General features: G+C 38.1%; 1 protein-coding gene across 2 annotated transcripts in view; it reads right to left on the reverse strand.

Moving 5' to 3' along the window:
• Positions 1-26,383, reverse strand: part of DPP10 (dipeptidyl peptidase like 10) — a 429,398-nt gene that overhangs the window by 158,736 nt on the left and 244,279 nt on the right. For both annotated transcript variants that reach the window (XM_063400940.1, XM_063400939.1), the window contains exon 3: positions 25,827-25,922. In XM_063400940.1, coding sequence (XP_063257010.1) covers positions 25,827-25,922 — 96 coding nt within the window. The remainder of the gene's footprint in view (positions 1-25,826; positions 25,923-26,383) is intronic.

Here is a 26,383-nt window from a genome sequence, read left to right on the forward strand (position 1 = left end):
ATGGGCTAGTTCTTCTTAGTGATGGGTTCCAAGAATGGCTTTTAATTTTACTTCTCTTTACTTCTCCTCAGGTTGTATTTTGAAGATTTTTTAAAATTAGTTTAAATCTCTTGTAGTAGAGAAGATTGGGTAAGAAAAATAAAGTAAAGTAACAGGGAATGGTGCTTGTTAAACTGACTGGATGTGCAACCTCAAAGGTACTTGTGTAAAACATGGAGGTGAACTCCTTCAGTTGGCTCTAACACTGAAAAACACCACATTGCCTGCTGCCAGAGTGAAAGTTTCTTTCTGTTTAAAGTATGAAAAATAACCAGGGAAGTCACAGACATATGATCCTATTTTTTTTAAATTTCTTCCCTAGAAAAATACATGAAAGTAATTATGAGGGAAAATACTCTTCCAATTGCCCAAAGCACCAAATTAATGGTCAGCATATTGTATGACATTAGTAATAAGGTAAGAAAAGATTATCATCTTTAATTGCTAAAAAAATTTGAATCAATTATTTTACTTAGCTACCAGTGAGCAATTGCAAAGAATATTTTCTCTGCTAAGAAAAGATAATAAAACCAATTATAAAAGTCAAGGGCCTACAGAAGCACTACTTACAATATGTAAATACAAATATATATTTTTATAACATTATTTTTCTAAGCACTTCTTCAACAATCACATTGTGTGCATCCTACCCATTTTAAAGTAGATGCTATATTATTGAATTTTTGAATAGTCCTTATAGCTGACTCTTAGATACAGATAATCCTTTAGAGATTGAGTGCTGAATGTAAGAAAGAACCTTTTTTGACATAAACCAGTGTACTTCATTGAAGGACCTCTTTCCATCTCAAGATGCATCTTTTCAAGTTTTTGAATTAAACTTGGATTAACATTTCATTGACTAGCACCTTAAAGTATTCCAACCATTCAAAAGAAGGTCCACTATGCTTTCTTCATGAATTTAATTGTGTTGAAGTCAGTCCTATAGCTGTAGACACAATAGTGAAGATGCATCAAAGAAACAATTTCTATTCCAAGAAAGAGTATATCTTATTATATAAACAGCTTCATTATAGCTGGATATAAAAATAAAGACAAACTAGTAGAGGAGAAAAACTTCATTGCCCTTCAGATGTTTCTTTCTGCTTTAATTAAACAGAAGTTTGACTTTCAGCTGCCTTGCTTGCCATGAAGCCACGTGGCAAAATACAGTAGGATAAAATGCTACTGAATCATAAACGCTTGCCTGACTCAGAAGATAGTTACTAATAAGCTGAAGAAGAACCTGAGAAGAAAACATTTCATCAGAGCCTTCTGGAATGCTCTCCCTCCATACGCCCTGCCAGTGTCCTCTCACTGCTGTTCGGACGTGTGACCCCCAGACTCAGCCCCAAAGCTCTCAGTGCACCAAAACCCACCCTCCTCCTCCTCCCAGCACAGCACAGAGCTGGCAAGACTCACTGAACAGCCAGTATTAATAACTCACTGTCATTAGCAGCAATAACCAAACATTGTGTCTGAAAGAAGAGACATTGATGAGATCTCAGCGTCACACGCTCGGATATTCCACTGTGAGAAATGTTCCTCCCTCAGTGGTTATTTGTTCTGGGCCATTCTGGCAAGGGCAGTGCATCACTTCTCCTAAGAGCCACTGCACGTGCCACACAGAGGAGGTCACAGTGACATCGTGTCCCTTCAGCCAGGCTCAGCCTCCTCTGGACCTTCCTCCTGGGGCACAGGGAAGAACGTTTATATTCAACATCACTCAATTCAGAACACTGCCCTGCAAACAATTTCTTTTGCCACATTCTTCCAAATTTATGAATAGAGTTGGTCATAAAACTTGTCCTCTGAACCTGAATATTCTTCATGCATTTTCAGTGTTATAGTGGATACTAAAAAACCTTAAGAAAAACTAACAGTATAAGAAATTGGATTCTTGGCTATTAGATTCCTTTCCCATTTTATGAGCAGGATTCTATCACATTCACATTTCTTGAATAAAATCCTGCCCTCATGGAATAAACACAGCAACAGAGTCCCAAGGATGGCTGAAAACTCTAAGATTATTTGGAATTCAGACATTAGTGAAAGATAACCTACTATTAGTGAAAGATAACTTAAAATTATGAGTGAATAAATACCTAAATAGAAATGGATTAAGTTAGGAGTGGATGAAGCTTCTGTTACAATTAAATCAATGGCAAAACTTTCAATGCCTGCAGACTCAGTAAACACAAGGTGATGTAAATTCTTTGCTTCTTACAAGCTGGAACACATCTGCTACTCAGTGTCCAAGACTGCTGCTCAGTTTGTCCCAGGATTTGTCACTAACTGTGAGAAAGCAAATGTTCAATGAAACAAAACTGGTTCAGAGTTTTATCCAAGTCAACAGAAATTCCACTTTTCTTGAAAGAAATATAACCTGATATTATATATATATATATTTTAATCAGTAGAGGGAGTGGGAAAAAACAAAACAAAACAAACCCCAAGTATTAATGCAAATAACTGTACATTAAATCAGGAGTAAAGCAGCACAGCAATGAAATCAAGGCCAATCCAGAAAGCTGACTTCAATATTGCATTTGAATCAAATAATCTAATTAGTTAAATTGTTGGATTAACACAAAGTTAATAAATCCATTTAAATGCTAAAGAAAACTCTAAGAAAGCTTCTGTCAGTTGAATTATAAGCCACAACTAAAGGCTTACAACAGAACGTAATAAAATCTTTAATTTAGAGCCAAATAAATATTTTAATACCAAACTCCTTGTAAATCCTGAATTGATGGTGAACCAGGACCATCACTTTTTTCCCAGCAGACCTCACATTACACCCACTTCTTCCAGCAATTAAGAAACTGCCATGCAGCCTTAAAGAAACATTCTGATGAACTGAAGACATAAAATTTCCGTACACAAAATGTAGTTATTTAATATTTGACTATTTTAGATTCTTCAGATCTCAAACAGTACAGGAGGCACAGAGAAGCACATTCCCTAAGCCAAGTCTTAGAGGTGTTTCAATCATCAGAATATTTTCTATCCTAATGGCTTTAAAGATTTTGATGTTGCTCATACGGCCTTACACACAACAATTAAAAGAATCTGAAAAAGGGGTTACAACAAAAATATCAAATTAGATAGAAAAAATGTGCACAGAATCTCCTCACTGGCACATACACAGATGCCCCAGGAAAAATAGTCCAGGACTATTAGTGTGCACAGGGTTTTTTTTCTTTTTTGCCTTTAGAAACCCTGCAGCTGTGAAGATCTGCCAAAGGCTATTAGATATTGTTCTTTGGTATTGCAATTTTCTCTCAGTTTAGTCTTGGGATTCTGGTACATTAATGTTTTAAGTGCTCTGCTGAACAGCAGAATGCAGATTTTTGTCTTTCCCTTCCCTCTCACAGTCATAGAACATAGAACACAGCCATAGCCTCAGCTCTGGTCATATTCTATACAAATCAGGCACAAAGCCTCCCTCCAGAGCACACCAACTCAGATTTACAATGCCTACTTCTCCTAGCATCAAATTGAAAAAGCTAAAAGCTTAAAACTTGTAATTATGAACCACAGAAACATCAAAGGATTTAGGAGGCTAAAAAACATATTTTTACTCTATGAGAGTTTTATATCCTGAGACACCATCTGAAATGGAATCCAAGGTGTAACACTTTCATCAGGCAGCTCAGGGCACGCCAGTTCATGGGCTGGAAGAAGCTTTCATTTGAGCAGAAAGAAAAAAGCTAAATCAAATAATCTCAATAAATTCCTCATCAGCCTCTCAGACAATCCTTTTCGCCTTGCTTTTACAACTCTGTCATCCCATACTGGGCCACTTTAACACTAAAAGACAAAACAAGCAAACAAAAAAACCCACAAGACTATCCTGGAGGTGTCTGGCCTTGGTGAAGAAACTTTTTCATAACACATTTGTCACCAATTTACAGAACACTCATCCCAATAATTTATAGAAATTGCTAATGGAATGGAACCAACAACCACAACTACTCAGCATTCATCTATCAATACCATTAAAAATAAATTTTAGCTCCTTATGGCTAGATGTCACCATTCATCACACAAACAGCTAAATTTAGTGGGAACTGGGCTGTAAGTCAAACAGGCCACCTTTGAAACTTTTAGTCTGAGAACAGAACAGGTATTTCAGAGCATTACAAAACAGAAACCATTTAAGAACAGAAATTAAATTGTATGAAAAGACTGTTATCAGGCGCAGGGTATTTCATGTACCTGTAATTGTAGTGTGATAAAACTGTACCATAGTGTTGTAATCACACATTCCAGCAAAAAGAAACCTCTGATGCTTTTTCTACTCCAGCACTATACTGCTGTCTTTTTATTAAATTACATAAAAGCTTTTTACCAACCACTTTCTATTCCAGCATGCAGGCACTTAGCTAACCAGAATTTAGGGAAATTAAAAAAGAGCATTTTCCAGAGCCACAGTCTTTTCTCCTTTTTAATATCTTTTTATGAATTGTTTTCCTCTTGTTCTTCCAGTTCCACAGCATTTTGTTATGTCACCTCTCAGAAATGTGGAAACTTACAGGCTCCCAGGCTCACCTTCAGTATCATTCTTTATTTAAAGTCTTTCAAAGATCTTTTTTTTGTCCGTGCTTACTGAATTGTTAGTTCAGGTGATCAAATAACTGGGATTAGGATCCTTGTCTACATTTTATAATTACACAGTTTTAAGCTATGCAGCACTCCATGGACTGCATAAAACACGTTGCAGCACTTGATGCAGCTTTGAACCAAACTGATCTTGCAGTTTCCAAGGAAAGAATGCAAAGGTGATGATGCTGGAGGACCAGAGAAACTGTCAATAAAACAAAAGAGGAGTCCTCTGAATGTTAATCAAAAGCTCCAGCTAGTTCCCTCTGACAAACAGCCCTTAGAAGGGCTGAGAAACCTTGGAAGAATTTTAGAAATTTAATGTTAATGACAACAAATGGAAATTATTCGCGTCCTTTTGGACAGAGGATACTCAAATATTCAGGACTGCCTGATCTTTTCCTGAATTATGCAACATAAAGATTATTTATCCAAAGTATATCAGAAGAGTTATATATCTAAGACTGCCAAAATAAAATAATGAAGCAGATAGAGTAGCAGATAGAAGGACATAAAATTTAATAAAATTAAAAAGATGAGACTGACCTTCACAACCACAGAGAAGTGACCTTCCTATATTTGTAAATTCAGATCTTCTAGAACCACAACCTTTAGCAAACCACATTTATGCAGACTTAACCACTGTCAACATTTCATTTTTAAAAGTCAAACTCCAAGGACTAATGATGGATGAACCAAGGTGACAGTCCATCATCACCAATATTACAGCACTTGGTCTTTTGTAATAATGATTATGTTAGTAATTAAATGAATAAAACCAGTATGGAGGCCAAGAGCAGAGTCAAGACTTCCTGGCTCTCATTTTTAACCCAGAATCTTATTTTACAATCTAGAGATATAATTTCTAGTTATTTTTCTTAAATATTTGATTCGGCTGTTTATGAGTTTTGTGTCTTTGCTCATCTGTGCAATATTCAGTATCCATCTAAATTAGTGTGATATAGAGATAGCTTTGAGTTGTGTATCTCTCCAGAAAAATAATATTTAAAGATTCCCATTGCAAAGACTAAGGCAAAAAAAAAAAAAAAAAAAACACCAAATAACCTCTGGGAGAATCACCTAGCGTGAAACTCACCCCTAATGGTGTGTATCAACAACACTCACCTAAGGGTTCTCCCACTTATCCCTGACACATTCAAGATGATGGAGTGGGGCTGTCAGTGCAGGGTTTTCTAGGCAATGTGGGGCACAGCTCAGCGTGCTCTGAGGAGGAGAATTCAGCTCCCAAAGAGTCCTGCAGGCACTCAGGGGTGACCTGAGACCTGTGTGCACTAACACAGCTCTGATCCTGCCACAGCCACCAAGGGCCTCCACCTGCTGCATTTTGGGCACACCTGGAAGAAATGGGACAGACTTTCCCTTAGAGAAAAACTAACAAGAAGCAAAGCTATAGAAAATGATTTATGCTTAGCCTCAAGGTAGGTGTGACCTAAGTTTACAGGAGGAAAAGCAATGGGACTCTAGTTTTTGGCAGAAACACGGGCTATTGCTCATTTCCAAAAATGTAAGGAGCCGGCATCCATGAAAATGTGCTTTTCTTCTCAATTCATAAGGTGAAGGCACAGTTTCTGTGTACATAATCTAAATTAACTCTTATGCTGTTGGAGAAAAGTAAAGCCTGCCCAAGGTGTTTCAAATGCATGGTGGAAAACAAGACTTTTCTTTGAATTTTTCACTTCTTCACGCAGCTTGGCAATTTAAAAATTGAGACTCGCTTAGTCAATGTTGAGCCTGTAGAGGAAGAATATTTCAGTCTAAGTTTGTTACAAAAATAATTAACACTTGAAAGTCCTGGACATGTTGCTATGAAACCAAGGTGAGAGAGGTAAAACAAACAAATCCCTCAAATCTATTAAAAGAGTTGTAAAATAAAAGAAGCCATAGCTTCAAACATTTAATCCTTGTGTTTCAAATTTGAGATGGACAGTTTTACAGACAGTTTCTGTCAGGATACACTTTTAAATTTGTGCTCCCTCACCAACTACAGAGTAAGTGGCTTGCCTCCAATTACCTCCCTGTGGGCAAGTGGCACTTTGAGCAGAGCAATTCCCTTGAAATGATTTCACAGACACTTTTAAAGGTTTACATATTTCCAGGTATAGTGCTTGTCCTAGCAGGTACAGCAGGGCACAGGCACTGAGCAGTCTGACCTGGTTTTACTTGTCCCTGGGTTTGTTTAAGCAGCTCTGTCTGGGTGCTGATGTACACAGGAACATTTGGTTTTTTGGGGAAAAATCCCTTCTTGAATAACACTCCGGGATTCCAGAGTTCCATCTTTGGCCTTTATTGATTCCCCCAGCTTCAGCACACTTCTTTATGTTCTACCTAAAATTCATCATTCACTGATAAGGCAGCACATTAGGGCAGGGGAAAATATGAAGGCTCAATAATAAAGCTATTGAAAAAAATTACTTGCCACAGCAACTCCAAGCAGCTTGAATTCCCTCAACATTTCTGTCATTGGTTAGACACAATCACTTCTTTTTTGCACTGTGCTAAATACTGGCATTTAGACACTGACAGACAGGTGTACGTGAAAAAAAGGGGATTGGAAAGTTTTTGTCAGCGAAATGGAACTGCAGGTCTGGATAGTGCTGTAAGATATTATTATTCAAAGATGACATTAATTTATTTTTTGTATTTTGACTTGAATTTTTTTTTGCTTTTAGCTTTTTGGGGAATTGCTTATTTTAAAATGACATGCAAAGAAGAAATTACTATGTATTGAGGCTAGGGCAAGAGGTGGCTCCATTCCAGTAACATGTATTTAATCTTTATACAGCTTCATTCAATAGAAACAGCAGTGTGTGAGTACATTCTTTATAAAAGCATCAAAATAATCAGCACTTTTCATGACATTCAAGTTAAAACTGCCCATCAATTACCACGCACTTGAAAAAAAATAACTTTCTACTAAAATGTTAGCTTAAGGTAATCTTATTAAATAAAAATCAGTTGCCTGCGGAGTTGGGCACATGTTCAAAAAACCCCACAGTGTTCAGTAAAACCCAAAACCTAACACACAATTGCCCTTAGATTATTGAGTATCCCTCTCTTTGCATTGAATCCTGAAAAAAACAGCACAGACAAGACAAGCACAGACAAGAATCTGGAGGTTTGTTTCTCATTGTAAATGAGAATATTTGGGCTTTGTCAGAGAAGTTATCCAGCATCAATCTTTAATCCCAGTCCATGAGATTCATCCACCCCAACTGTGATTTGCTGCAAGGCTTCAGAAACAACTCCATGGCACCTCTGAGCTACCATGAGATGGAATATGCAAAGATCATTAAGCAAAATTCTCCTCTTCATTCAAATCAATTAAATAGCCACTGCAAAGAGTTCAGCACTCAGCTGTAAATGTCAGTCTAGGCATACCACAAACTTTTTTGGATTACTCTTGGTAATCAAGTAAGCCCAATTAAAAGAGATCAGCAATGTAGGCAAGTCCTGGAGGATTTAATATACATACTATGCAAAATGACTCAGCATTTTTTTTATTTTTAATTAAACTTTACTCTTTATTGCTACAGCAGTTTTGGGTAAAATAATTTTATTGTTTTGCAGAAACATTTTGCAAGCCTGGACTGTATTTCTCTCAGGGTTTGGTACTGCAAGGCAGCCATCACCATAATGTGCAAGATGTATAGAGATAAATCACTGTAACAATGCTCATCATGGATTTCCCAGGCTAATCAATATTCCTGGTGAGGAGGAATGTCCTGCAATAATAAAAGCACAGGAAAGGGAGCAAAGGAAGCTGAATTCACTTAGCAGAAACACTGCTTTTTCACAATGCCATGAAAATTCTATGAACTTAAAAATCAGAGAAGACGGACCAGAAAAGAAGTCAAGAAAGCTTTTATTCTCCTCTCTCAAATTTCTTCTCCCCTGATCTCTTCCTCCTGCAACCTCCCCAGCTCTGCCAAGAACCAGCTGTATCCAAAGCACTCCTGGAAGGTGCTGGTCTCATCATCTCATCACAGAACAATCTTCGACCAGAAAAACTGGAGTCCTGCAGGGCAAAACAAAACTTCCCCAGGAGGGCACCTGATGCATGTCTGGGAGCAGACAGCAGCTGGGCTGAACTAAAACATCCCTGTCAGCACCCAGGGTGGGAGCTGGTCCTCCCACCAGCTGATTCCCTCAGGAAATCCTCTCCTGCAGGCTCACACTTGCTCACGGACACAGACACAGCCTGAAGCAACAACCCCTCACCATCTCCACCCTGGAAATAAGGGGTTTATAATTCCATTCTCTTCAGCTACTGCTTTCATTTCTTCAGTGCTATGCCTTCATTTCCTCATGTCAAACCAGGGACAGTGATTGTGCTTCTCACTGATAAAGCACAACAATAAAGAAAATATATTATGGAGATGATGCAGATCTTCTCTGAGGTCATTATTTCCTTAAGACTCCTCCTCAAAGAAGCAGCTCCTGTTGCTGCAAAGGGAGGAACTGCAGCCTACTGCTACGTAGTGACTTCCTAATCCATCCAAACTTCATTTCACAGAAGAACTTTCTTCATGAAAATGAAAATATGCATTGTAACACCCAGGTTCTCTTTAAAGACCAGGAATTATAGTTGCATACGGCCCTCAGTGAAGAACCAAACAGAGATTTACATGACTTTCCAATCTTCATTCAAGAGAATTTTTAAGTTTACAGGCACGAAAAACAAAAAATAAGCTGGCTCCAAACTCAGGTATGGTATCTTGGTTTCTGGCACTGAAACAAAATTATTTAAGCCTAATCAAACATAGTTTTTATAGGACATAGTTTTTACAGGCAGACAGAGGTCTAGATGAAATTCATTCATATATAACATGTATATGCATATTCATAAATCAGCCTCAATGCAGCTTGTTCCTATTTTAAATAAAAGCATTTAAATCCATTCTCCAGTTGTGTTGAAGCACACACAATAAAAGCAAGAAAATCACAGACCAAATATTTATTTATTTATTTATTTATCCTGTTAGTACAATTGATATATCATACTCAAATTCCACGCCAGAAATCTGTACTTAGGGCTGACAGCTCATCTGTTTCAGCACAACACAAACCACTGAGATGGTCTTTTTCTATTTCACAGCCGCGTTAAAACAAGACAGAATGTCATCCTTAACTCTCAGTTTCTTCCCTTTGTCATTTCACATCACAGCTCTAATTTCATTTAAACATCCCCCTCTGCTACGATTACATCTCTCAATTTGTTGCAGCACCAATTAGAAAGACTCGTGCCAGCTCTCACCACTATCAGCAGAGTTTTCTCCCGGCGCCTTGATTAATTGCCCGTTTTAACAGATGAAACAACAGAACTTAGAGTTTTGAGCGTGTCTTTTGTTAGCATTATGGGAGGAAATCTGTGTCCCCACAGAGACTTGCTCTTTTGCCATTATCATAATTACATGTTTTCAGACCGAGCTATCATCGCACGTTCCCGCTGCTGCGGTGAGCGGTGTCAGGATTTTCATCACCAGCTCTGCAGTCAGGTTAGAGCCTGACTTCAGTCAGCGAGAGAAAATGTGAAACTCAACGCACAAATATAAGAAGAAATTTCTCTAAATATAAGAAGAATTTTGACTGGGTAATACTAAACTGGAGGCAGAAATGGAATCCATAAAACAGAGTTGAATGTGTCAGGAAAAGACACAACACCCAACAATAACACTAAATATTATACCCCAACATAACCAGAAACCTGCTCCCTCTTTCTGGCAGATACTTTAGGTGATGCATGTGGCACCATCACAGTCCTTCAGGCCAAAAACAAAAAAAAAAACCCCAAAACCTCTGGGGACTCCAGCTTGTGGCAAAGCTGAGCTGCAAACTTTACATTGTTTGTGAACAAGAATAAATCCCTATTGATCTTGCTCAGTTCTGAGATCCAGGAATGGGAGCTTGAATGAAATTTGTATTCCTCCAGCCCCAATAACCCCTGTGGCTCACAGGGAGGTTTCAGCCTTGCAGTGGATTTGTCGGATGCCTGGGCAGCTCCAAGTGCCACACATCAGGGAGAAGCAACAGATATTAATATTAATAAGCTACTTTTAGGGAAAAGAAATAATTAGGTCTCTTTGGTCCAAGTGATTCATCTTCTCTCCCTTTGTGCCGATCTTCTACACTTACATGTCTCTTTAAAGAGTAAATTGCTCAACTGCTTTTAGTTCCCAGATGAACCTGTTGCATCTGCATCACCTTCAGTGTGAGTGACTTCTAGCAACAGCTCATCCTTGTTTTCCTCAAAGCCATTCACACTTCTCTAAAGTGTTGTTTCCTGTGTGCAATCAGATTGAAGCACAGGATCCAGGGACAAGTCATCTGTTTTCTGATGCTTGTTGTTTTCTGCTCACAACAAGAAGATTAAGGCAAGGCATAAGGAACACAGCTCTCTTGTCTATCTCGACTTCAGTCAGGCTAAACTTGATCTGAGGTTAACCTTGAAATTGATAAAGCAAGGGAACAGATATTCAGCTGTCACCTAAAGGTAAGCAGGGAAAGGAAGAGGCTGCCAGGAGGTAGACTATGGATCTAAGAGCTACGTGTGAGATGACTTTAGCTATTGATATGTCACAATGTAATTTCAACCACACACAATACTCGTATTTACAAGGTTTCATGACAATATGTCAGTCAACGTCAAAGCAGTCACAGAGCAAGAGGGAACAGCAGAGAAATTCAGAAAAAAAAACATTTCAACACTAAAGAATTTTTACTTTCAACAACATCTCACATTTCCTTTAAGTGTTATAATTAATTGGAGTGTAGACTCTTCAAAGCATAAATGCCTAACTCCCATTACCCTAATGGAAGTTAGACACACTCATCAAAGGGAGAATATACTTCTGTCTTTACAAAAGTAATCAGTGTGTCACAAAGCTGTATTTTTCTGAAGTTAGTACTTGCATGCTATGCAAGCTGAGTACAAAGGTTTGCATTAATTTGAATTCAGATTAAGCACTTAGAAAACATTTCTCCTTCACTGGAAGAACTGAATGCAACAAATCAGTTTGCTATTATGTTAAAAAAAATACATCACAAAATGCAGTAAAAATAATCACCCTTATAATTAAAGGCTGTCATGGTAAAATGCGTAAAAATATTCCAGTATTGAAAGAACGTTTCACTGCTGTTTGGTAAAGATAAAATCAGGTGATTCCTCTCTATGGTCCTTTCTTTAATACCCTCTCAAAGAAGCCCTATGATTTCATCTACCAGCAAACAGTTCGGTATATCTAGATTATCTATGGGGATAGATTTTTTTAGCAGAGTCTGTTGCAACAGGACAAAGGCTGATGTTTTGAAGCTAGAAGATGATCAACTGAGATGAGAAGCAAGGAAGAAGTTTTTTACCCTTTTTACCAGAACAGGCTGCCCTGAGAGGCAGTGGCTGATGGGGCTTGGAACAGCCTGAGCTTGCTGAAGGTCCCTGCTCATTGCAGGGGGTTTGACCTAAAGGACTCCTAAAGGGCTCTGTCAGCTGTTCTGTGCCTCTATGGACACACAGCCAACCATGTCTTAATAAAGATGGTGAACTTTAAAATAACAAACCAAGTCTTATTAACTCTTTTTTTTATTATTTATTTATTCAATAAATTCTCTGCCAAAGCATTAAGCTTTATCCCTCCTTGAGAAGCAGGGAAGAAAAAGGCCACCACAAGGTCTGAGGGAAAGCACAGGAGATCTTACAGATGCCTGTCTCTCTTTTCTGACACTATTTGTTCATTAACCTCCAAAAATATCAGAGCCCGGTTCTTTCTCCAGCACAAGCATCAACACTGTTAAAAAAAAAAAAAAAGAACAAAACAAAACATAACATAAACCTTCCTTGAAAAGACACGTAACAAACCATCTTTTGCTGCCACATCAAACAGGTTTCCCTGTGCACTCAGCAGCACTGTCAAAGTCAGTGGCTGTTAACAGCTCCTCCAGATCAGTTTCCTTATTTGCTAGAAAACCAAATGCTCTTCTTGACCCCTGAGCTCTTCACACTTGTCTAAACATCGACTCTCAAGCAAGGAACTCCCTAAATTCCTGCACATCTAAGAAAGAAAAAAATGCTGCTTTGAAAAGTCTTGTGTTTAAACTAGTTTATATAAGCATCATAGTCAGCTGTGTGTGCTGAAGTGTCTTCCTGAGAAATCAAGATTTACACAAGTATTTATTTTATGTATTCCACAAATATAACATATAAACTGTTCTTCAGCAGAGGCATCATATTTACAAGAAACAACAAAAACTCACAAGCATTTTTGAAATTTTAATTAAGAATTAATATCCGTATATTCTGACTTGATTTAAGCTCAAACTCCCTTTTTTGAGTCACTGCAATGATGAAATATATTTTTAAAATATGACACTGTACTGAAACCCACTACTAAAGGAATAAGTAGCTCCAGATATATCAGTGTACTCAGTTTGAGTTACTGAATAAAGTTGCCTGAGATGTTTTGCTCTGAAGGTTTTATTAAACAAACCAGGAAGCAGAGACTAAAGAAGGTTCTAAGTCAATCTCTAAAATAGCCTTCATCCAACATACTACCAGTGCAGGAAATTATTAAATTTCATGGTTTTCAACAAAGAGGCTGGACTGCCCTCAGCCTGGTGCTCAGGAGCTCTCACAAAACAGCCTGGAGTCGGGCTGGCAGGGACTCTGCTGTCTCAGCTCTCCAAAGTGCTACTCTCAGATAAAAGCAAATCCTACCTCAAATGTCATTTTATTTCCTGAGAGTCTGGCCTTACCCAAGCCACAAAATCACCAAGCAAACAGAAAAAAAAAAAATGCAAATTTTTATTGAATATTCAGACTTGTTTGCGATGAGGACAAAATAATAACAAACGTTAACTCAGGGTGTATTTTAACCTAGAGGTGAGGCAGTCCCTGGATGTGTGTTGCCGTACTCAGTACAGACACACTCTATAATTAAAAAAATGTTTGGTTAAAATTAATAAAATATTATTTTGAAGATGTCAGTGAGACAGAAAGCCTTTAGTCCTGAAAGACATATTGTCTGCCTCTGCTTCTATATACAACACATCAAACAGTGACAGTGGCAATGGCAGTACCTGAAGCAAAAAAATTATTTATCTTCACTTTCAGCTCTTTCTGTATACTCTTTGCCCTTTATATATTATATAAAAATATAATTTAACATTATAGCTTCCTCTGGAATAATACAGCAGAACTGTTGCTGTTATTTCCATTATAGTGACATGCACGGGTTAATCAAGGTCTTCAGCAAGAAGTTTGAGGCCAAATTGTTTTCAAATAAAAATTTATCAAAATAAGAGCTCGGAAAATAGCTGGGAAACAGAGCAGAGTATTTAAGCAGAGAGGAACATTTATGTAACATGTTATATGACCATTTAAAATTGCTAAAAAAAGAAAGAGCAAACTTGCTGGAACAGTGAGTCCTTGCCTCTAGGAGGACAAGGTACAACAGTGGGTATGAAAATGGAAAAAAGATAAAAATTCATAGCTTACATAAATTTCATTAGATGTGCAGTTGCCCAGAAAGCAAGGAATTAGCATCTACCCTTGAAGCAGCTCCTAACAGCGGCCCATTTCCATACTTCTGTACATCTGGAATCTGTCAAGAATCAATGCAAGTGCTGCAGATTACAATATCAGCTCTGCAACAGATTTCCATGAATGGAACATGACATCATAGCTTGGGAAATTTATAATGTGGCTTGGAGCTGTAATTGATAATATGGCTCAGAGCCTCCTTCTCTAAATTGTCCAGAGAGAGGAATAAATATTGGATAGTGCAATCATTTTTTATTCCAAATTAGAATAAATTGAAAACCTTATACTTCTTATTTTTTTAGTTAAAATATTCCTCAAAATTTCAAATAGAATATATCGAAATATATTGGTTTTAATGTTTCTTTTTAAATGTTGAACTGTTAATGCCAATAATACATCATTTTTGCATGAATAAAATAGTGTGGCTGAGTAACATAAAACACATTAAAATGACAATGTCATAATGAAATTGTTATGCCAAAGATTTCAACATTGAAAATTAAAAATCACATTGTCCAAAAAGTGAGAAAGCAGAAGCAAACTAAAACTTCTTCACAAATTTTATACAGAAAACACTCCTTCATACAAAACTTGCAAGTGAAAACAAAAAGAAAGCATCAGAAAACATTTCTAACAAGTATATCTTCAGCCAACCGTACCTGTCACTCTGAATCTGACAGTTTAGTGACCTTTACAGATGAGCTGTCTCAGCTGAGATCCTGATAACAAATACACAATTATCTCAATGATCATTACGGAATTAACAGACCCAATCTGGCAGAGAAGACTCCAGGCCTGAGAAGAAACGAAGCTGCCTTTATACCCTATGGACAGCTGCTCTAGGAACTAACATTTAAAATTAGTCAGATCAGTTCTCATGCAATGCCTGTTCAGCAATAAAACAGATTATTTTACCTGCTTCATGTCTTGCTATTGCTCACAAGGACAACCCAAAAGTCCTGGGTTTCCTCGGCCACATTTTTTGAACTACTGCTAATTTTTACTTTCAAAGCTCAACTTACAGATTTGTAGAAAACTTCAGGCTTCCAAGTAGCTTTGGCTGAATTTAAAAATCAATATTCCACATGCAGAAGAAATTCAGTCAGTCCTATGCCCAAATTAGGCTGCAAGTGCAGAAAGCACACCCTGCATTTCCCCTTGAGGCACCAGTTAAATAAGATGCTCTGCACTCAGCAAGGAAGTCTCAGCTGTGGATGCCCTTCCCAAAACTAAAGATGTGCTTTATCCCTGAGGAGAAAATTATCATGGAAAACACAGGCAAAAACTGAGTTAAAGTTGAATGAATCTTAGCATGAGAGGCTGATATCTAAATTGTCAAACACCTGACTGATTCTCCCACTCCCCTGCTTGAGTAAATTTATTTTTACAAAGTGCCTAGAGTTTAATTTATCTCACTAAAGAGTCTCTGAGTTTGTACTGCAGTATTAATGGGTCAAAGCCAATCTATATTTACAGATTTGGAAAAACAATGCATGGCTTCTCTAATGATTACCAGCTACAAGTTTCTCGCACAAATTACCTAAACTTTAATAAACTTTGTCAGATTGGAGAAAAAAGGAAATATCAAGTTGCTTCTGGTTCCTCTCAACTCTACAGTGCCACACAGAAAGTGTGGGAGACACATTTGATTCCTTCAGCAGTAAATTAAAAATGTAATTAAATCCAATGGTAAAAAATGTAATAATTTAATGTTTATAGCACTGTTTTTCTCGCTGCACTTCACACATCCCTAAATAAAGACACAGCTACAACTGTAAAGCACAACTTTTGGCCAAAGTGGCTGCCAGGGCACACCCCCAGCTCCTCCTTGGGCAGTGTTCCAGCAGGATTGGGGCATCAGCATGGCCCTGGTGCAGTTTTGGGGTTCAGTAACACCCCAGGAGTGCCTTTAGCACCAGCCCTGCTCACCGCCTCCAGCCCCTGCCTCCCAAAGGTCAGGAATGCTGAATAAGTGGAAATTCTCACCACTTACGTGTGTCCTCCCACAAAGTCTCTGGAGTTAAGGAGTAAAGACATTGAGGAACCTGTCCCCTGGCACTGATGATGATGATCTAATTGAGGCCTCGTGCTCTCCATCATCTCCATCCAGTCCCTTCATTTCCCTCTCCTGATCCTGCCTCTGCTTTCTCTGTACCCAGTGGTTTTCCTTTTTCCTCATTACGTTTTTGTTGTTACTTATTTTATGCTTTCATTCTGCAGGTTTCTTCCTCCAGTGCCTTTCTCCTAGAGTCCTGCTGCACCCTAAATGAACAGCTCCAAACTGCAGCAGGATGAAATCTGGACCAAAACCGCGCAGCTCTGCTTCCATCCCCTCCTGCTCAGCACAAACATCACTGTGAGAATTGAAGAGGACTGAGGCACTGAATAGACCTTGAAAGAATCCCAAATACATGAGCTCAGCATAGACAGATAAATCCAAACACACTACCCCAAAGATACTAAAACCTAAAATCTAAACATGCTAAACCTACTAAAGTCTTCCTGCATAACACTGAAAGCAATAACAAACAAAACTCTTCAAGTGCCAACCACATTTTCATTTGAAGAATAACCCTGTCCTGGGCAAAACAGATCAGGAAAATGGAAGAATGAGAGGAAAATATGAGTCAGTGTCTCTGAAATCTGCCACAACAGAATCAGTTAAAGAGAGCAAACTAAAAAAGGACTAAAAGTGAAATAAACTTATGTGTATATCGTAGATACAAACGTGTTTAAAAATGCAATTTTTATGGATCTATTATGCAAACATTTGAGCTAGACAGAATTGTATAGAAAGCACTGGTTTCACTGCCTCTTAATCCAAGAAAAAAATGAATGGACAACAAAATGTAAGGATTAGAAATGTAAAACTTTGGCTTTTAATGATACCGACTTTAAGCACTGTGAGCTTACTTATCTGCCACAAAACACAACTGAGGGTTTGTTAAAGAAGGGCCTAGAAAGAAAACTGAGGAAAATTCAAGGATTTGGTTTAGGCAAATGGGAACAAGGCAGAATCAGCCAACTGTGCTGCTGCACACAGCTACGACTCCAGGTTTATCCCCCTCCTGCACAGCACTCCCTTGAAGAAAATCCAATTGCTGATGAACATATTAGAGCAGACTTAAATGAGCCTTTAAGAAGGACCATGAAGCCAGCTGCAGGTATAAATAGCAGCTTCCAAAGGAAAATTTAACAGTCCACTACAAATCCATCCCCTGGGGAAAGGGCTGCAGCTCCAGCTGGGCAGTGGGTACACTTTGTGCGGAGGACCAGAGGGGAAAACTGAACAAGGAGGCAGAGGGTGAAAATATGACTCTGCATGTGTACACAAGCGTGCTGGTGCACACAGAGACATCCCTGAAGTGTTTCTGAGTCAGAAAACAATGTGCAAGTCTGGAGGGAGCTCGCAAGTCTGCTGTGTAGCACCCACCATCTGTTACCGTTCCAAAATGCTTTATCCACTGCTCAGCTTTGCTCATGCAACAAAAATATTTGCCCTAGGGGGCTGCATCCTAGGAGTAATGATGTAGCACATTCAGTTTAGACTTGTTGATCACATTAAGGACTGCTGTCTTAGCCAGAAATGTGTTACTGAAAAGGCCTCCCTGTTCCACCAACATTGCTATGGCAACTATGGGAATATTGAAACTTATTCCTGCACTACGCTCAGGAGACTTTTGCTTCAACAAACAGGGAGAACTGAGATTTATTCAGTGTCTGGTCCACTTTCCCAGGGGTCCACACACAGAACTGCTGTACTTAACCTTTCAACATCAGGTTACTATCCAGAAATACTGATTAGAAAATGTAAATCATTCTGCTAACCTCTTTCAAAAGACACCTTGTGCAACAGATACACTCTCCCTGTGTAAATGTTTTCTAAGTATATTGATGTCTTTGTTAAATTCTTAATGCCTTGGGCTGTGGAATAAGTAAAAAATCAATAGGGACATAAATTTTAAGAAGGATTGCAATGATTAGCTGTGTTTTTGGCTATTGGTGGCAAAAGGTAGTTTGACCTCCTACTAGTTAGGATGCTTGATTTCAGTTTTTCCTGACTTATATCCAGTCTCTGAATTTTGTCCCATACCCAGAGATTTCAACTAGCAAGGAATCAGGCTACATCCCAATAATTACAACTGCAAGGATGTTGTTACAAGGAGCAAGGACTCTTAAGGAAAATATATTTTAAGTACTCTGTGGTAGAAATATAACACATCTAGTAAAAGTCAAAAACAAAATGTCAGAAAAAAATATGGCCAGGAAAAAAAAATTGGAATCAATAACGGTGATGCTTGAGAGAGAAAAAAACCCAAAAAACACAACAGCCACAGGACACTGCAGAGGTCAGGACTAACCCAGTGTTGTCCTGGTGTACAGAGAATATTGGTGGAGGAAGGGAGAAGTCATTTGCAGAACACAATGGTGACACCAGCTAATGGCCCTGAATACACAGCACTGCTTAATGCTTGTTAATGATCATTAACAGTGGCACCAGTATCGATGCAGCAGTGGGGATTAACATCCTGCATCTGGGCAGGAACTGCCCAAGATCTGCCTCTAGGTAAGCAAGAAATGTGGAGACAGCAGTGTCAGGAGAGCAGAAAGGGGCACAACGGGTGCAGCAGGTCCTGACAGAGCTCTGGGGCAGGGAAGATCAGGTAAAACAGCCTCTGAGGAATATTGGTGAAAGGCTAGAGCAGAGCCAAGAGGAAAAAATACTGAGGGAAAAAAACCTTATTGTGGTACAATAAGGTAGGGTGGAAGAAAGACTTTTAATGACAAAAGGAAAAAACACCAAACCAGCCACCCACAAAAACGAAAACTAATGAGAAAATAAAAGTTCTTCCTAAAGCAGAATAGTTCACTGGTGGAGAAACCACAATTCCTGGCACAAGGGACATCACAGTGCACATTAGACTTGCCACAGGGGTGGTACCTCCACAACCCTTCCCTGAATGGCCAATTACCCATCCACAGCTGGCTCATGGAGAATCTTTAACATCAGCACAAACAACTCCAAACTCCTCCAGTCATTCCCCAATGAGAGAATTGAATCCTTCAATCTGTTTCACAAAAACATTGTTTAAATTCTTTTCTTTAAGAAGGTACTTTAATAAATCAGTGGAATGGTAACAATCAAGCCTTTTATTCCCCTTTTTAGCAGTTTCTGAGAGAAACATCAGCCAGCCTGGAGATGCTCTGTGTATCTTCTCAAATTTTCTGGGCCTTTCCAAAACTTTGTCTTCAGACTTGGCAAAGCCTGGGTTTGTATTTCACACAATTTGGAGCTTTAGGAAAGAAGAGTTTCAGCTGAAAGCCTCCAAAGCTTGGAGTGCTATCTCGGGATTTTTTTTTCACTTGTTCATCCACAGGCTGCTTTTCGCAGCACAGAGAATCAAAGTCCAACCCCCTCTGCTGCCTTTCAGAAATAAACTCTTCACAGAGAGCCACAGGCAACAAAACACCTCCCTGGCCTGGCTTCCAGCTCCAGGCTCTGCACAGAGAGATTCCAACAAAAAAAATGAAAGCTCTGTGCAGAGCTGGCACGAGTGACACTGGGCACACCCCTCTGCTCTTCTGCCCAAGGCCCTGCCAGAGCATGAATGCATCACATCACACAAATCTGTGAGCACCAAACACAGCCCTGCGACACCAAAAATGCTCTTGTGCACAGTGGCTGCATTCCAGCCCGGCCACTTGAGACTCTCATCTCGTTTAGGGGACAGGGAAAAAAATAATACAGGAGTTCACTCTTAATATCCATCACTGATTGCAAGAGGAACACCTACACATACAGATCTGTAATTCTAAAGGAGGTATTTCTTTGCTTCTCGAATCCAACTCAGCAACAAAATTCTAGAGCAGAATCTCTTCTATTGCTCAGTGATGGATTATTTCTTGCACTTGACCCATATCCATCGACAAACATCACAACACACTCAGCTCTGTGAAAACAAGTTCGTGTTTATCTCATGCACAGGAAAAGCTTCCTTTAAGAAGTGACAGATTTTTAAAACCATATTTTTACTGCACAAAGTTGGCATATGGGCTTCTGTGGAATCCGTGTGCCGTGCTTCCCAGACCACTTCCATTTTTATCATAAATCATTTCAAAGCAATTTCAAGCACCTTCAGGCCAGGTTTCCCAGGCCCACTTTTTATTTTATTTTTCAGGATAGGCAAGAGGCAGCAGAGACCCAAGGGAAGCACCAGCTCCAGCAAAGGCCACTGTCTACACATTTCACTCCCCAAGTGACAAAGGCAGTGTACAGCATGAGAACCATGCCAGGGACAACCACAAATAAAATTATGGGCAGACAGTCTCTCATCTGCTCCTTAGGGAAAGCAAACATGTTATGAGAAGCTGAAGTAATACTTCTTCAGCCAGGTAACATCTTTCCATGTTAACTGCAGTACACAGTCTACAAAACATGACAGTAAAACCACTGGTCAACTGTAAATTAAAAATGCTTTAAAATTATCATTTTTCTTCTTCCTTTTTTTTTTTTTTTTTTTTTTTTGAGATGCTGTACTACACAAAATAAATGTTTGCAAAATAAATGTGAAGAGAGCAGAGGGATTTCCTCCCTAAACCAGTCCCGTGGTTTCTCTGATGTTCAAAAGGGGTGTCATCACCTCTTCTCTTTTCTCCTCACTGCATGAAAATAAAGATGCCCACATGAGAACTAGCAATTACTCAAAAATGCAAGCTTCTGCTGAGGCTAATAAAGGAAATCTGGAAACACCATCAAAACCCAAAAATAAACCAAGTAAATAAAGTTAATGCAAGGGCTTTGGTTTAAAAAAAAACGAGAGTGAAAACAATTCTGACTTAGATGGAATGGTTTATTATCATCTCCAAAGAAAAACATTAAAACCGTAAAAAGGAAAAAACAACAACAAAAAATGCTGAAGAATCTTGCCTTGAAAATACGTGTGCATGAAAAAATTATTTGCTTTGAAAATTAAATCTGAATAGGGTGTGCCTGCTAAGGCTGCTAGCACAACCTTGGATTTTACTTTTTGGTGGACAAAGTGAGTAACCTAATTGCAGAACAGGGATTTACAATAAGAGAAGGAGGTGCAAACACAGTGAATAACCTAATTGCAGAATAGGAATTTACAATAAGAGAAGGAGGTGCAAACACAGTGAATAACCTAATTGCAGAACAGGGATTTACAATAAGAGAAGGAGGTGCAAACAAACACCAAGGAGAGCTCTCCTTGGAATGCTGCATTCACACTGGGGCTGGTTGGTTAAAGAAAGGAACTCTGTCTGCTTCCCTCCCTGAAGCAGCACCACAAACCCTTTCTCCTGTGCTGGGACATACATACAAAAAACCCCACAAAAACACAAAAACAAACGTGCTCAGGTGATTTGTTGAGCTTTAGCCCAGGCATCATTCAGACTGCAGCTCCTTCTGCAACACTCTTTATTAAAATAAATGAGAAATTCTGTCATTGTGCTGACTGGACACACATCTGACAGAGTACCACCAAGGAGCCAGGGCACTCCATCATGTACAGGAAAGACTGGCAAAGAATGAACAGAAAAAAATGCAAGCAAATCATAAATTCACAGAGGGATAAACACAAATATTCTGAATTTTATTGTCATGAACAGCTATAGTCCCTGAAACAAGAGATATAAGTACAGGCCTCAGTAATAGAATGCAAATCTGTTGAGTCCTCAATATTTCCCACAAGCAGCACACATATTTCTAAGTAACTTAAGAGAAACTGGGAAAATATCGTGAAAAAAATTCTTCACTCTGCACCCATGAGCTGTCAGGTTCAACTACTTTCATTATTCACTGGCAGCATTTTAAATTCTCATTTCCTATTAGAAAACCTGAAGATCAATAATGCTAAAGGAGGATGTACTCTCATTTAAGGTCTCCAAAACTATGCCAGACAACTGGAATGCCTTCTGAAATTAAACACCTTCCCAGCTAACAGGACTGGTTAATGGTTGTGTGTATTCTCCACCAGGTCCTGTTACAGCCAAAGTGATCAGATTCATAACTGACAAAGCTTAGTACACTATTAAGTTATTTTCAACAAAATTTCTAGCTATCATCCCTATTTTCTTACTCTTTCCTTTGTAAATTCTTTCAAAGAAAGAAAAAAAATCCAAGTCAGGTTTAAAAAAATATATTGCCTTTCAAATAAAAAAGGGAAGGGAGGAAGAAATCTGGATATCTGCACAGGTACATCTTTATATATTATATAAAATGGGAATATATTTTGTCACTTTTAAGACTAGCTCATAGTGTTTCTTTTATTTTCTTCAGCAACATCTGATTATCTCAGATAAAGATATCTCCTCTCCAACTTAAGACATTTGCATAATTATTAACTTTGGTGGCTAGCACATAAAATTGTGGACTCGGTTTCCAGCAGAAAAGGAAATGGACTGTAAAAACTTCTGCATTTAAGGGCTTCTCTTATTAAAGAGCAGTCTAGAAATAGCTGCATGGGGATGGATTTTGTAGTGAAGGAGCTTTCAAACAAGGAAGAAATAATGCACTTGGAAAGATAATGTCAGAGAAACTCCAAGATCAGTAGGGAAAGTTTCATTAAGGGCAGCAGTTAAACACCAGGCCTCACCTAAGGACACACTGATTCATCCACCACCTGAAATCCTTAAATCTTTTTGTTTTCCTACAAAACATGCTCCAGACCCTGAAGAACTGCTTACAGCAGGAACCACTTCTTCAATATCTATTGCTACCCTTCCCAGGAGGTAAAGATGATAAAACTTTCAGATGGATATAAATCATCCTCTTCCAAGAGGAGCAAAAGGTAGTAAGTAGCTATTTATTTTCTGCTAAAATCATCCTGTGCAGAGTTCACTTACCCTGCCAATATCCAAAGAAAGTGCCAAATGCTCCCCTCCAGCTCCACAGTAATGAATCAGAATGTGAAGTTATATATTTCATTTTCCATGCATATAATGCCATCACTGCAATGCCACAGTGCCAGGAAATAAAGCCTTAAAAAAATAAAAATAGAAGCAGGAAGCAGAAATGCTGCTTTGCAAGACTATTCCTTGGGGTTTTTTATTGCCCAAGATATTGGATATCATTAATTATACTGGCTATTTTCAAAGAAAATGTAAAAAAAAATATAAAATCCCAAAACCTATACACATTATTTTTTCCTATGTTTATCAAAAATACTAAACAAATCATAAATCCTTAATTATCCTCACTTTATTACTCATACACACGCATACTCTAATAAATAAGATGTCTTTTCTTTCCTCCTTTTTTTGTACTACTGGACTTCATTGTTTCTCTGGCCAATAAACTCAGGAGAACACCTGACTGCAAGCTTACAAGTTTTCACACTGACTCAGAAAACCATCACTGCAGAAAGACTGGATATTAGTATAAGTGTACTGCTAACAAAACACAGGGCCTTTCTCTAATAAATAGCATTTCTAATATTATTTTCAAGAGATGGAAAACTTCATACCTGTACAATCTCACAGCTTTTAGACTGGAATGTTTACAACAATTTTTTTGCACGATATTAATACAAATTATATTTTTTGCATGATGCTAATAAGATTCTATTTCACTGTAGGAACTTTTTAAGATGGATTTTGAAGACCACAGGAGAAATCTGTATCCAAGCAAAGGTTTAGCATCAAATTCTGCATTTCTTTTTATCACATCTGGAAAACTCATAAAAGAAGCTTTGCTCTTATTGTAGGCTGTAGAAGAGAGTTAAGAAATACAATAAACTACATGTTTTATAGCATCACCAGTGTTTAATATAACTCCATCCACAGCCTTTTAGTTTTATTGTCCTGGGTTTTGAAATTAGTACTATTTTTATGCATAGAATATTATGCACATGTTATGAAGAACTACTGGAGTTCTTAGGAGAATATTTGCATGGATTTTTTAAGTAACAAGAGTAATAGATGGAACCAGCATAATGATCTTCTTCCCCTGTGTACTCACCTGCTTTCAGTGACCACTTCAGTTACAATATTTTGGTCTGTGATAATTTTATTTGACAATTAGGACCAGTGTTTTTCACACAGGGTGGGGTCAGGGGCAGCTGTTTTGTGAATTTAACAGAGAACAGCATGTTGAAACCCTGCTTAATGATTTCATTAGCACACAGTTTTACAGGAAAAGAATTTTCTGCCAAACACAAGAAACTGCTCCTCTTGGCAATAAATCTGTTCCTAATGATATTGGATATCATTAACTATACTGGCTATTTTCAAAGAAAATGTAAAAAAAAAATAATCCCAAACCCCATACATGTTCTTTTCTGTGTTTATCAAAAATACCAAACAAATCATAAATCCTTAATTACTCCCACTTTTTCTTTATTACTCATACACACACATACTTTATGATTTCATTACCAATCTTACAGGAATAGAATTTTCTGCCAAACACAAGAAACTGCTCCTCTTGGCAATAGAACTGCTCCAGCTTCACCCAGTATCACATCTTTTTGCACTGACTGAAGACAGAAACCAGTCCAAAGAAGAAACTTAGAGCAACTCAGAGGAGAGATGAGATGTCATTGGAGCAGCTGGGGAAAGGAGTGGCAGGAAAATAAACTGTGTCCCTTCTCTCAGCCCTAAAACAATGGTAAAAAATAACACCAGAGAAGGTCCTAAAAAAAAAATTTACTATACTTTTCTCATTTTTATGCTTTTGCTTTTAAAGCACTTATCCTTATTCTACACACTTCATTCTTCAGAGTTTATCATAAAGCAATAATTCAATCACACAGCTCCCTACTAAGTAAAGCAGTTCTGGTTATGGTTGAACACCAAAGTTGATAGAATTGAAGCATTATTTCCATGCAAAGTCACTCTGAATTTACACACAGGGCCACCAGACTGCCAGACCCCTGCCTGGCACAGAGCACCCCAGAACAGCTTTGCCTTGCCCAGTTTTGCACAAATCCTGTTGTCATTCCTTGGATTCCACCACCTGCAGATCACCACAATGACACAAACCAGACAGCTGCTACTGCATTATTTGTACATTTCTGACAAACACAGAGAAGTGAACAAGGAGTGGCATCAAGAGGGAAGGAACCCAATGAGTAGAAAAAAAGAGTCTGAATTTTTCTTTTTTACATTAAAACGGCTTAATTTTGGAGGAGCCTGCATGCCACGCACAAACCATTTAATAAATTAGAATACTGAATACAATCCCTAGTCATGAGAAAATGACTATGACTGGACAAGTATATTGAACAATTCAATATACAAGTATATTCAACAATTCAAAGAGAACCAGTTCTCAAATCCCGAAGTTCAGATATTAATAGAGTTGATCTTATTGTGAATCCACAACCAAGATCCAGTTCTTAAACACAACTCTTCATCACTGCTTCCAACTGAGTCAGGAGCATGAACAGATAATTTTAGTGGGTTTCCACTAGACAGAGCTTTAAAATTAGAAAGCCACTTCAAAAATTAATGAAAGAGACGTGATTCAGAGCAACAAGGAAAACTGGGACACTGGCCAATTTCAAGAGGGTTTGAAATTTTAACTGATTTTTTTCTCAGTGACTGGATAATATCACTCAATACTTAGATCTTTTAACTTAGTTTTAAATTAAGTGAGAGCTTATAAACTTACCATTAATCCATTTGGCTTCTGGATTATGAACGATGAACTCTTTTCTGAAGAGATCTTCCAAGGATAATCTGTTTTCTGATGAATTTGCAAGTTCATCTAAAATGAACACAACAAGACCATTTTAGATAATTATTGAAAACAATATATTCAGTGTTGCTTGTAAAACACTGGAATTGTAAAACCAGAAGTCCTGCTGAAATTGATAACAATACCTTGCTCTTATTTTTTTTTCACAACAAGAAGAAGTATCATTTTTGTTTAGTAAAGCTTCAGGAAATAAGGAATTGGTACCTTTTGGACAGGAAAACTACAGGATTTAGTGTTTGGCTATTTATTATATTGGGACTTGTGCAGCAAAGCTCTTTATTAGCACAGCCCCACACCACAGAAAATTACAAACCAATACCAAAATTTCCTGACAGCCAAAAGATGAGTACCTTACACTGAGAGAAACCAGATAAAAAACTCCTGCAAGGAAATTTAGAACCGACTTCACCTATTCAACAATTTGAAATGATTTTTTTTAAAAATCTACATGCACATTTTATAGCCTGTGC

This window comes from Prinia subflava, chromosome 6 (assembly GCF_021018805.1).
Source record: "Prinia subflava isolate CZ2003 ecotype Zambia chromosome 6, Cam_Psub_1.2, whole genome shotgun sequence".
NCBI lineage: Eukaryota > Metazoa > Chordata > Aves > Passeriformes > Cisticolidae > Prinia > Prinia subflava.